The sequence below is a fragment of the Theropithecus gelada genome, chromosome 7a (assembly GCF_003255815.1).
Source record: "Theropithecus gelada isolate Dixy chromosome 7a, Tgel_1.0, whole genome shotgun sequence".
Lineage (NCBI taxonomy): Eukaryota > Metazoa > Chordata > Mammalia > Primates > Cercopithecidae > Theropithecus > Theropithecus gelada.
In genome coordinates this window covers 16,800,737-16,817,090 of record NC_037674.1, presented here as the reverse complement: position 1 = coordinate 16,817,090, position 16,354 = coordinate 16,800,737, and the positions used below count along the sequence as shown (strand labels likewise).

Genomic DNA, 16,354 nt, shown 5'->3' with positions numbered 1-16,354 from the left:
GTCTCTACTAAAAATACAAAAAAAAAACTAGCCGGGCGAGGTGGCGGGCGCCTGTAGTCCCAGCTACTCGGGAGGTTGAGGCAGGAGAATGGTGTAAACCCGGGAGGCAGAACTTGTAGTGAGCTGAGATCCAGTCACTGCAGTCCAGCCCGGGCAACAGAGCCAGACTCTGTCTCAAAAAAAAAAAAAAAAAGAAAAAAAAGAAAAATGGCCTCCAGCTCCAATAAGTTGCTGCAAAGGCCATCATTTCATTCCATTTTATGGCTGAGAAATCTTCTATGCCACATACACACTTTTTTTTTTTTTTTTTTTTTTTTTTGAGACAGAGTCCCGCTCTGTCGGCAGACTAGAATGCAGTCATGTGATCTCGGCTCACTGCAACCTCCAACTCCCTGGTTCAAGCGATTCTCCTGCCTCAGCCTCCCAAGTATTATAGATTACAGGTATGCACCACCACACTCAGCTAATTTTTGCATTTTTAGTAGAGACGGGGTTTCACCATGTTGGCCAGGATGGTCTCGATCTCTTGACCTTGTGATCTACCTGCCTCAGCCTCCCAAAGTGCTAGGATTACAGGTGTGAGCCACCACGCCCGGCCGGCATACATACACATTTTCTTTATCCACTTGTTGGTGCACTGAACTTTTGAAGAGTATAAGCCCAAAAAAACTGTCTAGTAGAATTTCGTAAGGTGGTGATGAAAATTTTGTCTATCTGAACAGCAGCCACCACATATGGGTATTCACAAACTCAAATGTGGCTAGTGCAACTGAAAACTAAATTTTAAACATAATTTTCAGTTAATTTAAGTTGAAATAGCAACAGTTATCAAATGTCCATTTCATTGGGTTTGGCTGATTTGTTAAGAAACAATTCAGGTTATGAATTTTTGGCAAGAATACTCCATAAGTGATTGTGTCCTTTTCAATGTATCACATCAGGAAGCCCTAACATCTGTTTGTCCCATTATTTTAATTTAGATTACTCAGTAAAGGTGGCGTCTCGCAGATTTTCCCTTTGTAAAGGCACCTTTTCCTCTTTACATAATAGTATGTATAGGGAGAAGGTTTAAGACTATAAAATTTTGTTTTCCGGCTGGGCACAGTGGCTCACACCTGTAATCCTGGCACTTGGGGAGGCTGAGGCAGGCGGATCACGAGGTCAGGAGATTGAGACCATCCTGACTAACACGGTGAAACCCTGTCTCTACTAAAAATACAAAAAAATTAGCCGGGCATGGTGGCGGGCACTTGTAGTCCCAGCTACTCGGGAGGCTGAGGCAGGAGAATGTTGTGAACCCGGGAGGCGGAACGTGCAGTGAGCCAAGATTGCGCCACTGCACTCCAGCCTGGGCAACAGAGCGAGACTCAGTCTCAAAATAAATAAATAAATAAATAAACAAATAAAAACAAAAATAAAAAATAAAATAAAAATAAAATAAAATTTTGTTTTCCAACAAACTCTCACCCAGTGGTTTTAACAATCATTGAAGATTCTTGAGTAAATCAACTTTATCACTATGATTGAATAGTAGTGATTTTTCTAACCCTATAATTTCTTTTTCATTTATTAGCTGGCATTTAAAAAAAAAAAATTTATGGCTAGGTGTGGCGGCTCACGCCTGTAATCCCAGCACTTTGGGAGGACAAGATGGGTAGATCACCTGAGGTCACGAGTTCAAGACCAGCCCGGCCAACATGGTGAAACCCCATCTCTACTAAAAATACAAAAAATTAGCTAAGTGTGCTGGCGGGCATCTGTTATCCCAGCTACTTGAGGCAGGAGAATCATTTGAACCCCGGGAGACAGAGGTCACAGTGAGCCAAGATCGCACCATTGCACTCCAGCCTGGGTGACAAGAGCAAAACTCTGTCTCGAAAATAAATTTAAAAAATAAAAAAAAATTTTAATGAATCATTAGAAATTGATTAGTGAATTTCTAGTAACAGTGGATCTTAATAGGACAAATGTTGACATGGAAAAACTATGTGAGTACAATGAGTATTGAGCTAAGTCAGCAATTTAACAGGAACTGTACTTGACTCAATTTGAGCTAACATTCATAGGCATGTGCTCAAAACCAGGTTAGGCCAATTTTATAAAGTCAGCTTGTATGTAAACATTATTTTTAAAAATGTTTTTAACATTTTTATAATTTACAGGTTATCATTCTAGTCCTGGAACAAGTTCACTTTTATTTTCTCTCCCAGTGTCCTTGCATTTTTCTTTTCTTTTTTTCCTACTTTTTTTGTTGTTGTTGAGACAGGGTCTTGCTCTGTCACTTAGGCTGGCGTGCAGTGGTATGACCATAGCTCACAGTAACCTCAAATTCCTGGGCTCAAGCAATCCTCCCACCTCAGCCTCCTGAGTAGTTGGGACCTCAGGTCATACCATAACACCCAGCTAATTTTTAATATTTTTTTTTGGAGAGATGGGATCTCACTATGTTACCCAGGCTGGTCCTGAACTCCTGGGCTCAAGCAGTCCTCCCACCTTGGCCTCCCAAAGTGTTGAGATTACAAATATGAGCCACTGCACCTGGCCCAAGTTCACTTTTCAAACTAGTGTTTAAAAATTCTGGAATTGGCTTCCAGAAAAGGAACATTTTCTACTGAGATTTCCCTCCTCAGTCAGACTATGCATAAGCAAGAAAAAAAGGGGAGGGAAAGGCACTCAGGGTATTCAAGACTAACGCAGGAATCCTTGCGGGTTCCAGGGATAGGTTTCAGGAGTCTCACCAACCTTTGGAATTACATGCATTTTTGTTGCTTCATTCAGATTCTCAAAGCATCCATGACCATGGAAAAAGTTAAGAACCACTGCTCTAAAGAAGAGGTCACGCTGAATGCTGGTACCCCCCTTCCTCCCCACTTCTGACTTGGCACCTTCAAGCTGACAAGAGTGGGAGTTGACCTTCCAGGTCTAGGCTGCTCAGCTCACCTTCCTCAGGGGCTGAGCTCTCAGCTGAACTGTCTTTGTCTGAACTGCCTGAGGAGGCAGTTTTGTTGGCCTGTTTCTTCATGGTTCCTTTCTTCTCTATTTTTCTGGCTTTTCCTTTCTTCTTATTTTTATTGCTCCCAAATGTCCACTATAAGGAGAAAAGAAAAAGGAAGACTGAAATAGGAATAGGGACTTTATTGGGAAAAGCTGGAAGACTCAAGAGTTAAGAGTCTCTGGCATTCATCTTTGAATCCAAAACAAATACACTTCATATGAAAAAAAATACAGATTTTTGGGGGAAAAAAAAATTTTTTTTGGAAACAGGGTCTCACTCTGTTGCCCAGGCTGGAGTGCAGTGGCACAATCTTGGTTCACTGCAACCTCTGATTCCCAGGCTCAAGCCATCCTCCCACTTTGGCCTCTGGAGTAGTTGGGACTATAGATGTGCCCTACCACGCCCAGTTAATTTTTGTATTTTTTGTAAAGATGGGGTTTCACTATGTTGCCCAGGCTGGTCTTGAACTCCTGAGCTCAGACAATCCTCCTGTCTCGGCCTCCCAAAATGCTGGGATTACAGATATGAGCCACTGCACCCAGCATAAATTTTTGTTTTTGAGACAAAGTCTCACTCTGTCACCCAGGCTAGAGTGCAGTGGCGCCATCTCGGGCTCACGGTAGCCTTGACCTCCCAGGATCAAGCTATCCTCCTGCCTCAGCCTCCCAAGTAGTTGGGACCATAGGCGTGTACCACCACATCCGGCTAATCTTTGTATTTTTTGTAGAGACGGGGTTTCACCACATTGCCCAGGCTGGTCTTAAACTCCAGAGCTCAAGCAATTCGCCTGCCTTGGCCTCCCAAAGTGTTAGGATTACAGGTGTGAGCCACTGTGCCTGGCCCCAGCCTAGATTTTTGAAAACTTGCTTAAAACTTTAGAACTTCTGGTCTGGAATTTCTTAGAAACAGGAAAAAAGTTACACAATAAACATATAATTTAATTATTATTTTTTCTTTTATTTTCAGACAGGTTCTTGCTACGTTGCCTAGGCTGGCCTTGAACTCCTGAGCTCAAGTGATCCTCTCACCTGAACCTCCTAAGTAGCTGGAACTACAGGTGCGCATCAGTGCACCCAGCTCATGGATGTTTTATTGCCAATAGAAAATAGAAAAGATATCAACTTTATGGCAAGTCAAAAAAACAGCTTCTGATGTTTTATGTGGCAGAGATGGCAGTAATCGTTAATGGTTGATATGTCTGGGTTTCAGTACGGAGAATGGTTTAGTTTCAGGGTGGGTCTCAGGAAGGCAGGGAATGTAGCCTGTGCCCAGGAGAAAACTGCAGAAAGCACACAGAGAAAGGATGAAGGCCATTCTGTGGCATGAATGGCAGCACTGGCACTAACTCCAAAGAGGCAGAAAGTAATGTACATCATTAAATATATGTGAATATACTTTTAAAAACAGTGGCATATATTACACAATAACATGACATTTAAACTGGATCATAAACAGGAAATCCCAGATACCTAAACATAAGGAACCTGTAATGTGCACTGTCAAACAGGCAGGCAATACAGTTAACTACCTCAAGACCAAAAAGCTATCTTCATCAAGCACTTTAAGTTGAAAGGCCATAGAACCACTTTACAAATTTGCAGACTATTTAGTTACATTAAACCATATCTCCTTTAATATCTAACTTGCCAACTTAAAATGATTTTAGGTGAAAAATACTTTACTCAGAAACTTTATTCTAATTACCATAAAGAATAATCATCTTTTGATTATCACAGACTGAATATTAAGTCTGGCATTAACATAATATTTCTACATCTAATATCCAACCAGACTGAATATTAAGTCTGGCATTAACATAATATTTCTACATCTAATATCCAACAAAGGCACGAAGTCTTTGTTCCTTCTATAACAGGATGAAAAATTAACCTCCTATTTTCACAATAGGTAATAGAAGTAAATTATTTTGGTCTTTTTTTGAGGGGGTGGGGTTGGGTAGAGGTATAGTTCTGAAGATGTTTCCAACTTAGAAATTTTCCATATGAGCTATTCTTAAGAACAGTCTGCTAGTTTACTGTCACAAAACATTGTAAAAGGGTGCTATTTTAAATCTTTTTTGTTGTTTCTGAGCCAGTGTCTCGTTTGTCACCCAGGCTGGAGTGCAGGGCAGCAGGTTCAAAGCTCACTGCAGCCTCCACCTCCCAGGTTCAAGTGATCCTCCTACCTCAGCCTCCTGAGTAGCTGGGACTATAGGTGTGCACCATCATGCCAAGCTAATTTTTAAATTTTTTTGTAGAGACAGGGTCTTGCTATGTCACTCAGGCTGGTCTCAGACTCCTAGACTCATACAATCCTCCAGCCTTGGCCTCCCAAAGTGCTGGGATTATAGGCACAAGCCACCTTGCATAGCCCTAATGCTTCCCTTTTAAGTCTGAGTTTTCAACCATTTCACATTTTCATCATTTCAAGGAAGATAATTTTTTTCTTTTTTTGAGACAAGAGTCTCGCTCTGTCGCCCAGGCTGGAGTGCAGTGGTGTGATCTCGGCTCACTGCAAGCTCTGCCTCCTGGCTTCATGCCATTCTCCTGCCTCAGCCTCCTGAGTAGCTGGGACTACAGGCACCTGCCACCGCACCCAGCTAATTTTTTTTTTTTTTTTGTATTTTTAGTAGAGACAGGGTTTCACCGTGTTAGCCAGGATGGTTTCGATCTCCTGACCACGTGGTTCACCTGCTTCGGCCTCCTAGAGTGCTGGGATTACAGGCAGGAGCCATTGTGCCTGGCCAGGAAGACAATTTTAAAGCAGTTTGAAACAACCTACAGAAGGCCAAAGTGTTCACTTTCTTAGTTAACTGAGCTAAAATATATCGACTTTTTTTTTTTTTTTTAAATGGAGTCTCGCTCTGTCACCCAGGGTGGAGTGCAGTGGTATGATCCTGGCTCACTGCAACCTCTGCCTCCTGGGTTCAAGCGATTCTCCTGCCTCAGCCTCCCAAGTAGCTGGGATTACAGGTGCCTGACACAATGCCTGGCTAATTTTTGTATTTTTAGTGGAGATGGGGTTTCGCCATGTTGGCCAGGCTGGTCTCAAACTCCCAACCTCAAACGATCCGCCCACCTCTGCCTCCCAAAGTGCAGGGACTACAGGCTTGGGTCACCACGCCCGGCCTAATATACCAACTTTCTATGCTGACAATGAAGATATTACTGGAGTAAATAATATATAAAACATCTTTTACACTGGCTCTTGTTATAAAAAAATTACACAACTATACGCATAATAGATATTCTCAACATTTATTGGTTGGTTTTGAAAACAGGCATGAGCGACCTTTTCCAAACACTGTCTTGGCCCTTTCTACTTCTACCCAATGGGAATATGAAGAGGTTGAGAGCATAAAGGTTGGGCTGTCAGGGTCACATGTGTGTCAGAGGGACTAGGTCTATTTTTGCCTACAGATTTGGGTTTGTCACATGGAAGAGAGTCAAATTCTGCATTCCTCGGGGGGACAAAAGTGTTTATGAGAGCAAAATGACCTGAAGTCATACAGGTGAATCCAACTCAGCAGGTGCTAGGAAGCCACGGCTTTCTTAACCCTCTCCCTCTATCTGCTTCAATCTGCCTCAACCTAAGCTTAGCAACTGTCATTCATTCATAGTCTATAATGTTTGTCCCTTGTGGGGCAGTGAGAAGATAAGAGTAAACTAGAAGAAAATAAAAATGCTTTGAGGCCGGGCGTGGTGGCTCAAGCCTGTAATGCCAGCACTTTGGGAGGCCGAGATGGGCGGATCACGAGGTCAGGAGATCGAGACCATCTTGCCTAACATGGTGAAACCCCATCTCTACTAAAAAAATACAAAAAACTAGCCGGGTGTGGTGGTGGGCGCCTGTAGTCCCAGCTACTCGGGAGGCTGAGGCAGGAGAATGGCGTAAACCTGGAGGCGGAGCTTGCAGTGAACTGAGATCCGGCCACTGCACTCCAGCCTGGGCGACAGAGCGAGACTCCGTCTCAAAAAAAAAAAAAAAAAAAGCTTTGAGTCAAAAGGGGCCTTCTTAACTAAACCTGAAAGTGAGAAGGGAACATCGTGTTTTTCTTCCAACAACAAAGCTGCCTTACCTCCCATGAGGCTGACTCAGCCAGGTCTAGAACACCAAAGGAAATACGTTACAAGGTTTTGGGGGCATTACAATAATGTGGGTGAGTTTACTTTTAAACTTAAAATTTCTTTTTTTTTTTGAGACAGAGTTTTGCTCTTGTTGCCCAGGCTGGAGTGCAAAGGCCCGATCTCGGCTCACTGCAACCTCCGCCTACTGGGTTAAAGTGATTCTCCTGCCTCAGCCTCCTGAGTAGCTGGGATTACAGGCATGCGTCACCACGCCTGGCTAATTTTGTATTTTTAGTAAAGACGGGGTTTCTCCATGTTGGTCAGGCTTGTTTCAAACCCCTGACCTCAGGCTGGACCTTGGACTCCCAATCCACCTGCCTTGGCCTCCCAAGGTGCTGGGATTACAGGTACGGGCCACCACGCCTGGCCTAAAATTTCTTATATATATGTTACAGTACTGAGAAGTTGTAGTGCCACTACTTGTATATTTACTTTGTATTTTATTTCATTTTATTTTTTATTTTTGAGACTGGGTCTTGCTCTGTTGACCAGGCTGGAATGCAGTGGCATGATCATAGCTCACTGCAGCCTTGAGCTACTGGGCTCAAGAGATTCTCTCATCTCAGCCTTCTAGGCAGCTGAGATTACAGGTGCATGCCACCATACCTGGATAATTTGTTAACTTTTTGTAGAGAGGAGAGCTCACTATCTTACCAACGCTAGTCTCAAACTCCTAAGCTCAAGCAATTCTACCACCTCAGTCTCCCAAAGTTCTGGGATTACAGGCATGAGCCATTGCACCCAGCCTGTATTTTATTTTTAATAAACCTTTAAAATCTAATTTTAATAATAACAAATGTTCATTATATTAGGCCTTAAAAATATAGAAAAGTTGTTTGCTTTTTATTTTCTTTTCGCTTTTGTGATGAGGTCTCACTATGTTGCCCAGGCTGTACTCAAACTCCTGGGCTCAAGTGATATTCCCACCTCAACCTCCTGAGTAGCTATTACTACAGAAACACACCACTGTGCACAACCAGAAAAGAATTTGTAAAGTTGGGAAAAAAAAAAAAAATCACCAGGCCGAGTGTGGTGGCTTACACCTACAATCCCAGCACTCTGGGAGGCCAATGTGGGAGGATCACTTGAACACAGGAGTTGGAGACCAGCCTGTGAAACATAGCAAGACCTCAACTCTATTTAAGGATATATATTTTTTAATTTAGAAAATCACCTGCTGGCCAGGCGCGGTGGCTCACGCCTGTAATCCCAACACTTTGGGGGGTCGAGACGGGAGGATCACGAGGTCAGGAGATCGAGACCATCCTGGCTAACACGGTGAAACTCTGTCTCTACTAAAAGTACAAAAAATTAGCCAGGCATGGTGGCAGGCGCCTGTAGTCCCAGCTACTCAGGAGGCTGAGGCAAGAGAATGGCGTGAACCTGGGAGGCACAGCTTGCAGTGCGCCAAGATTGCGCCACTGCACTCTAGCCTGGGCGACAGAGCGAGACTCCGTCTCAAAAAACAAAAAAAATGACCTGCTGCTGGCCGGGCGCGGTGGCTCACGCCTGTAATCCCAACACTCTGGGAGGCCAAGGCAGGCAGATCACGAGGTCAGGAGACCGAGACCATCCTGGCTAACACGGTGAAACCCCGTCTCTACTAAACATGCAAAAACATTAGCCGGGTGTGGTGGCTGTAGTCCCAGCTAGCTACTCGGGAGCTGAGGCAGGAGAATGGCATGAACCCGGGAGAAGGAGCTTGCAGTGAGCCGAGATCGCGCCACTGCACTCCAGCCTGGGTGACACAGGCGAGACTCCGTCTCAAAAAAAAAAAAAAAAAAAAATCACTTGCTGCTATAACAGGGACAAAAAAATAAAATAAAAGCCGGGCGCGGTGGCTCAAGCCTGTAATCCCAGCACTTTGGGAGGCCGAGACGGGCGGATCACGAGGTCAGGAGATCGAGACCATCCTGGCTAACACGGTGAAACCCCGTCTCTACTAAAAAAAAATACAAAAAACTAGCCGGGCGAGGTGGCGGGCGCCTGTAGTCCCAGCTTCTCGGGAGGCTGAGGCAGGAGAATGGCGTGAACCCGGGAGGCGGAGCTTGCAGTGAGCTGAGATCCGGCCACTGCACTCCAGCCTGGGTGACAGAGTGAGACTCCGTCTCAAAAAAAAAAAAAATAAAATAAAATAAAATAAAATAAAAATAAAATAAGCTGGACACAGTGGCTCACACCTGAAATCCTAGCACTTTGGGAGGCCGAGGCAGGATGATTGCTTGAGCTCAGGGTTCAAGACTAGCCTGGGCAACATGGCGAAACTCAGTCTCTACAAAAAATACAAAAATTAGCCGGACATGGTGGTGAACACTTATAGCCCCAGCTACTCAGGAGGTTAAGGTAGGAGAATGGCTTGAACCCAGGAGGTCCAGGGTGCAGTGAGCCAAGATCACGACACTGCACTCCAGTCTGGGTGACAGAGTGACAGCCTGTCTCAAATAAATAAATTAGTTAATTTAATTAAATATAAAAAATTAATTTTAAAAAATTACCTGTGCTTGCTTCAGCAGCACATATCTAAAATTAGAATACAGAGATTAGCCTGACCCCTGTGCAAAGATGACATGCAAATTTGTGAAACATTCCCTATTTTTTGTTTTGTTTTGTTTTTCAAGAGGGAGAATCACTCTGTCACCCAAGCTGGAGTGCGGTGGCGTGATCTCGGCTCACTGCAACCTCCGCCCCTCCTGGGTTCAAGTGATTCTCCTGCCTCAGCCTCCCGAGTAGCTGGGACTGTAGGCGACTGCCCCCACACCCAGCTAATTTTTGTATTTTCAGTAGAGACAGGGTTAGTAGAGCCACCACACCCGGGTGAAAATGAGAATTGCTGTGAGTCGGTTCTCTCACCATATTGATCAGGCTGGTCTCAAACTCCTGACCTCAGGGGGTCTGCCTGCCTCGGCCTCCCAAAGGGCTGAGACTACAGGCACGAGCTACCGTACCCAGTCAATATTTCCTATTTTTTTTTAATTTGATTTTTAAAAAAATCACCTGTATTGCCACCACTCAAAGATAAATGATCACTTAAAATCTGGAAACCAGTCTCATCATTATTCATTTAATCCAGGGAAAAGACTCAAATAGGTCCCAATAATCTCCCAAAGATTTTTTTCTTGGAGAACAGATCACATTTACTCCTATAAACCATAGATTCCTGAACGCTTTTTTGCCTAAGCACATACTTAAAATATTTGCTCTATACCTCTTCTCCCAAGAACAGAGTCTAAGCAGAATTGATATGGAAATATCTTAATCCAGCTGTTAGTCCAGAGATGGCTCACTCATCCCTGCAAAAGTCTTATTCACCTGATTCTGACACAGAGGGAAAATGAATGACTTCACCAGGGTGTAGTAGTAAATGGGATCTAAAGAATAAAGCAGAGAATTAAACGGATGTTCTTATACTTTCCCCATCCAGGAGGAAGTAGAGGAAATGACCTGGCACTTCTTAATCCGTTTTGAGAACTATGGGTCTACTGAAAGGTAAGCTCTGTTATAACCTTCAAAGTGCCCTCAAATGCACCAAACATAAGCGAAGAATGAGAAAATGAACACCCACTGGTCTGCATCTGAACCAAGTACAGAGGCCAGAGGATCTCCCAATGACCACTGCTCAAAAACCATCTGGGTAAAGGAAAGGATCCATTGTCAGGACTCTTGTACACACTCACATCCTGCTTTCCTAGGTGTACATGTATGCAACCCCACAGAACACCAGAAAAGTATTTTGTAAATATGCAATGAAGAAAACTTAAAAAGAGACTGGATGGAATATGTTTTCTTCCCAATAATAGAGATTGGCAGTTTGACTCTCACTGATGTAACAGATATTCTAATGGGCAACAATTACCTAGTGAAACAAGGAAGGTGAGTACTATATTCCCACATGTCACGCTGAGTGTGTATAGAATGTTATAAGCAGGTCCTCATTCTGTGAAGCAACTGTCCTTCTGGGCACTCAGTTGAAAGATGGGAAGAAACACAAGGCAGGGACTGGCTGCACTGGAACTGGGTGGCATTGAGATGCTGAGTACTTTGAGCATGATGAAGGCAGGAAAGTAAAGACACTTCAAGATTTCAGAGAGCAAATTATCTCTAATAGGTAAGGAATACCCCCATTCCTAGGTCTCAGGACCCAGCACAGAAACCATTCCAACCCAGTGACTCTGAACTGCATTTACAAGTGAAATAAAATACCTCTCAGTAAGTAGGGTTCAAGAATAACAGCTGGGACTGGGTGTGGTGACTCATGCCTGTAATCCCAACGCTTTGGGAGACTGAGGCAGGTGGATTACTTGAAGTCAGGAGTTCAAGACCAGCCTGGCCAACATGGTGAAATCCTGACTCTACTAAAAATACAAAAATTAGCTGGGCCTGGTGGCGGGTACCTATAATCCGAGTTACTCAGGAGGCTGAGGCAGGAGAATTGCTTGAACCTGGGAGGTGGAGGTTGCAGTGAGCCAAGATTGCACCACTGCACCCCAGCCTGGGAGACAGAGGGAGACTGTCTCCAGAAAAAAAAAAAGAGTAACAGCTGGGCTAGTGACAAACTACACTGGGATGAGGGTCTAAAGAACTGGGATACAGCCAAGCCTCTAACCAGAGAGGGTTTCCTCATCTATAAAGCAGGAATAATAACACTGCCTTGACCACCTACCAGGGTAGTGTGAGACTAAAAGGAGAGAAGAAGAAGAGTTTTAGAGCACACTAGAAACCAGGAAGTTCTACACACATGTGAGGTACTATTTTATGAAAAGAAAATATATACATATATTTTTTGAGACAGAGTCTCGCTCTGTTGTCCAGGCTGGAGTGCAGTAGCACAATCTCGGCTCACTGCAACCTCTAACTCCTGATTTCAAGCGATTCTCCTGCCTCAGCCTCCTGAGTAGCTGGGACTACAGGCGCCCGCCACCATGCCTGGCTAATTTTTTGTATTTTTAGTAGAGATAGGGTTTCACTGTGTTAGCCAGGATGGTCTCTATCTCCTGACCTCGTGATCAGCCCGCCTCAGCCTCTCAAAGTGTTGGGATTACAGGCGTGAGCCACTGCGCCCGGCCGAAAATGAGAATTTCTGTGAGTCTGTTCTCTCATCTGTGGGGAAAAAAAGTTCAGATGATCTCTAAGATCCTGTAACATTGTAGGTTTCCATATGAACTGAATGTTATTCTGAGTCAAAGTAATTGTAAGAAAGGTTCTATAGTCATTACTCTAGATGCTGACAATGGCCACAGAAGAGATGTGTTTGAGAGGGCACAGTTCCTAATTTAGGTGTTTTTTTCTGAAAATAAAAAAAGAGTCAGAGGAAGCTGGGTGGGGTGGCTCACACCTGTGCTGGGACCAGCACTTTGGGAGGCCGAGGCGGGCAGATCACTTGAGGCCAGGAGTTCAAGACCAGCCTGGCCAACACAGTGAAATCCTGTCTCTACTAAAAATACAAAAAATTAGCTGGGCATGGTAGCATGCGCGGATAATCCCAGCTACTCAGAAGACAGAAGCACAGGAATTGCCTGAACCCAAGAGGCAGATGTTGCAGTGAGCGGACATTGAGCCACCACACTCCAGTCTTCTTGACAGAGCAAGACTCTGTTTCCTAAAAGAAAAAAAAAAAAAAAAAAAAAAAATGGGGTCAGAGGAGTTGAAGAGTAAATGCAAATTTTTAAAATCCCAAGTGACAGGAGGCAGTAAATCCAATTTAATGTCAGCCTGAAGACATGAAGAATAACTTAGCTTTCTTTTCCTTTCTACTGTGTAATTAATCAGACAAAGTACAAAAGACACTATTGTATTTCATCATCAAGCAATCACATACATTCAACTAGAAAGCATAAAGAATCCTTGCACTCAATCACAAAAACTTGTAGTCTAGTTATGAAGACAAAAGCACAAGCAAAACAGAAATGATACCAAAAAATGCACAATATAATTAATACTACATTACATTGTTAGGTTGGGAGTGTCAGAATTTCTTGTAAATACATGTGAGCAATTAAACTAGTCCATGAAAATCACCTTATCCCAAATTCTTGCAATGAGAGCTTAATGGTGTCTAGAAAGATGAGGAGTTACTGTCTGCTTGTCTACATAGTTAAGAACCAATGTGTAAAAAATAAAGCTTATGAGGCCAGGCGCGGTGGCTCACGTCTGTAATTCCAGCACTTTGGGAGGCCAAGGTGGGTGGATCACAAGGTCAGGGGGTCGAGACCATCCTGGCTAACACAGTGGAACCCCGTCTCTACTAAAAATACAAAAAAAAAAAATTAGCCAGGCGTGGTGGCAGGCACCTGTAGTCCCAGCTACTTGGGAGGCTGAGGCAGGAGAATGGCACGGACCTCGGAGGCAGAGCTTGCAGTGAGCCAAGATCACGCCACTGCACTCCAGCCTGGGTAACAGAGCGAGACTCCGTCTCAAAAAAAAAAATAAAATAAAATAAAATAAATAAAAAATAAAGCTCACGAGCAATCTAAATAGCTGTCACTAAGTTCAAGCACTAAAGCGCAGTATTCCAGCCTAAACTCTATGGCATTCCCTGGCTTCCTGACCCCACGAAGAATAGATGCAGTAAGTTGGAAGTGTTGAAGAAGACATTACCAAGAAATGAGCACAATGGTCACTTCTTACTAATAACAACAGAGGAGAAAGGAAGCTGTATAAAGCAGTACCACAGAGCTTGATATTTTGGAAAACTTTTTTTACAGTACAGGAACTGTTATTCATAGTGAGGGTTTTAAATCAACAGAAAAATTACTACATATATCCAATGGGCTGGCCGAGGTGGCTCATGCCTGTAATCCTAGCATTTTGAGAGCCCGAGGCAGGCAGATCGCCTGAGCTCAGGAGTTCAACACCAGCCTGGGCAACACGGTGAAACCCCATCTCTTCTAAAAATACAAAAAACTAGCCGGGCGTGGCGGCAGATGCCTGTAATCCCAGCTAATCGAGAGGCTGAGGCAGGAGAATCACTTGAATCTGGGAGGCGGAGGTTGCAGTGAGCTGAGATTGCGCCACTGCACTCCAGCCTGGGCGACAGAGCGAGACTCTGGCTAAAAAAAAAAAAAAAAACCTATCAGGTATTTTTATTTTTTCTTTTGAGATAGAGTCTCACTCTGTCGCCCAGGTTGGAGTGCAGTGGCATGATTACCGCTCACTGCACCCTTGACCTCCTGGGCTTAGGTGATCCTCCCACCTCAGCCTCCTGAGTAGCTGGGGCTACAGGTGCACACCACCGCACCTAATTCTTGTATTTTTAAAAAGTCTTTATTTATTTATTTATTTACTTATTTATTTATTTATTTGAGATGCAGTCTTGCTCTGTCGCCCAGGCTGGAGTGCAGTGGTGCAATCTCGGCTCAATGCAAGCTCCGCCTCCCGGGTTCACGCCATTCTCCTGCCTCAGTCTCCGGAGTAGCTGGGACTACAGGCACCTGCCACCACACCCGGCTAATTTTTTCGTGGTTTTAGTAGAGACAGGGTTTCACCGTGTTAGCCAGGATGGTCTCGAGCTCCTGCCCTCGTGATCCACCCATCTCAGCCTCCCAAAGTGCTGGGATTACAGGCGTGAGCTACTGCACCCAGCCTAATTTTTCTGTTATTGCACCTCTAGCTACAATAATTTTTGTATTTTTAGTAGAGATGGGGTTTTGCCATGTTGCCCAGGCTGGTCTTGAACTTCCCAGCTCAAGCAATCCTCCCTCCGTGGCCTCCCAAATCGCTGGATTACAGGTGTGAGCCACCACACCCTGCTGGCCATTTTTTTTTTTAACCCCAACTCATGATCGAATGGCTGCTAGCTCTCCTCTTCCTCATCTTGTTATTTTCGCTTCCAATCACTCTTGTTTGAATCCTTGATGTTTCTTCTCCTATCAAATGCTTTCAAGGAGAGGAAGTGATAGCATCAAAGTGCCACACCACAGCATTATGACCTTGGCCAATGTAAATCTTACAAACAGCCTTGCTTCTTAGTTTTACATGTGCCTCCAGATACCAAGAATAATTCAATCACCAAAAATAATAGGACAAATATATACTCTGTCATTAAATTTCAGTTTTTCCCCCAGCCAAGATACATTATACGTGAAACATCTACTTATTTCCTCACTAATATGACATTATACTTAATGTCCAGTGTATCCATTTTTTTCTGGATAGAAAACTTTCAGAGCTTCTCTCCATTTCCCCTCCCTGCTCATCAATTAGCTAAATATCTTTTTGCTCTAAAATCAGTGCATGTCTCTGATTTTATAAACAAATTACCAATTAACTTTTTAGCTCAGTTGTTCTTGACCAATTTTCTGTCCTAGCAAATCTTAGGGGACAAACGTATTTCTTTCTACCTATATTCATGGCTCACTAATGAAAATAAACAGTAAGAGAGATATATATAAGTTTGAAAAAACTCCAAGGCAGCTTCTGGCACAAGGAGGGCGTCCTCTGATGGAAAACTGCCACTTTATTTAATTATTTATTTTTATTGAGATGCAGTCTCACTCTGGTGCCCAGGCTGGAGTGTAGTGCAATGTTCTCAGCTCACTGCAACCTCTGCCTTCTGAGCTCATTCTGGGCTCAAGCGATTCTCATACCTTAGCCTCCCGAGCAGCTAGGACTACAGGTGCCCGCTACCACACCCGGCTAATTTTTGTATTTTTAGTAGAGACAGGGTTTCGCCATGTTGGCCCATCTGGTCTCGAACTCCTGACCTCAAGTGATCCACCTGCCTCGGCCTCCCAAAGTGCTGGGATTACAGGCATGAGACACAATGCCTGGCCTGAGAATTGCCACTCTAACAACCAAATTTCTAAAAGGTAGGCGATAAAGACACAAAAGCTGAAGAAACGAGAAGACATAGCAAACTACTTCAGTATGTGTTTTCTTACTCATGAAAGCTGTATTAATAATCTATGACAGTGGCTCACACCTGTAATCCCAGCACTCTGGGAGGCCAAGGCGGGCAGATCATGAGGTCAGGAGATAGAGACCAACATGGCTAGCACAGTGAAACCCCCTCTCAACTAAAAATACAAAAAATTAGTCGGGCGTGGTGGCGTGCGCCTGTAGTCCCAGCTGCTCGAAGGCTGAGGCAGGAGAATGGCATGAACCCGGGAGGCGGAGCTTGCAGTGAGCCAAGATTGCGCCACTGCACTCCAGCCTGGGCGACAAAGAGAGACTCCGTCTCAAAAAACAACAACAACAACAACAAAAAAAACCATTATGAAAAGGAAAAAAAGAGCCA

The 16,354-nt window shown here is 44.0% G+C and overlaps 1 protein-coding gene and 1 pseudogene across 1 annotated transcript in view; one reads left to right on the top strand and one right to left on the bottom strand.

Annotated features, from left to right (window-relative positions):
- RTF1 (RTF1 homolog, Paf1/RNA polymerase II complex component) overlaps window positions 1–16,354 on the bottom strand; it is a 69,945-nt gene that overhangs the window by 29,730 nt on the left and 23,861 nt on the right. The window contains exon 3 of the mRNA XM_025390315.1: window positions 2,941–3,088. Coding sequence (XP_025246100.1) covers window positions 2,941–3,088 — 148 coding nt within the window. The remainder of the gene's footprint in view (window positions 1–2,940; window positions 3,089–16,354) is intronic.
- On the top strand, window positions 9,620–9,719 carry LOC112628242 (annotated as a pseudogene).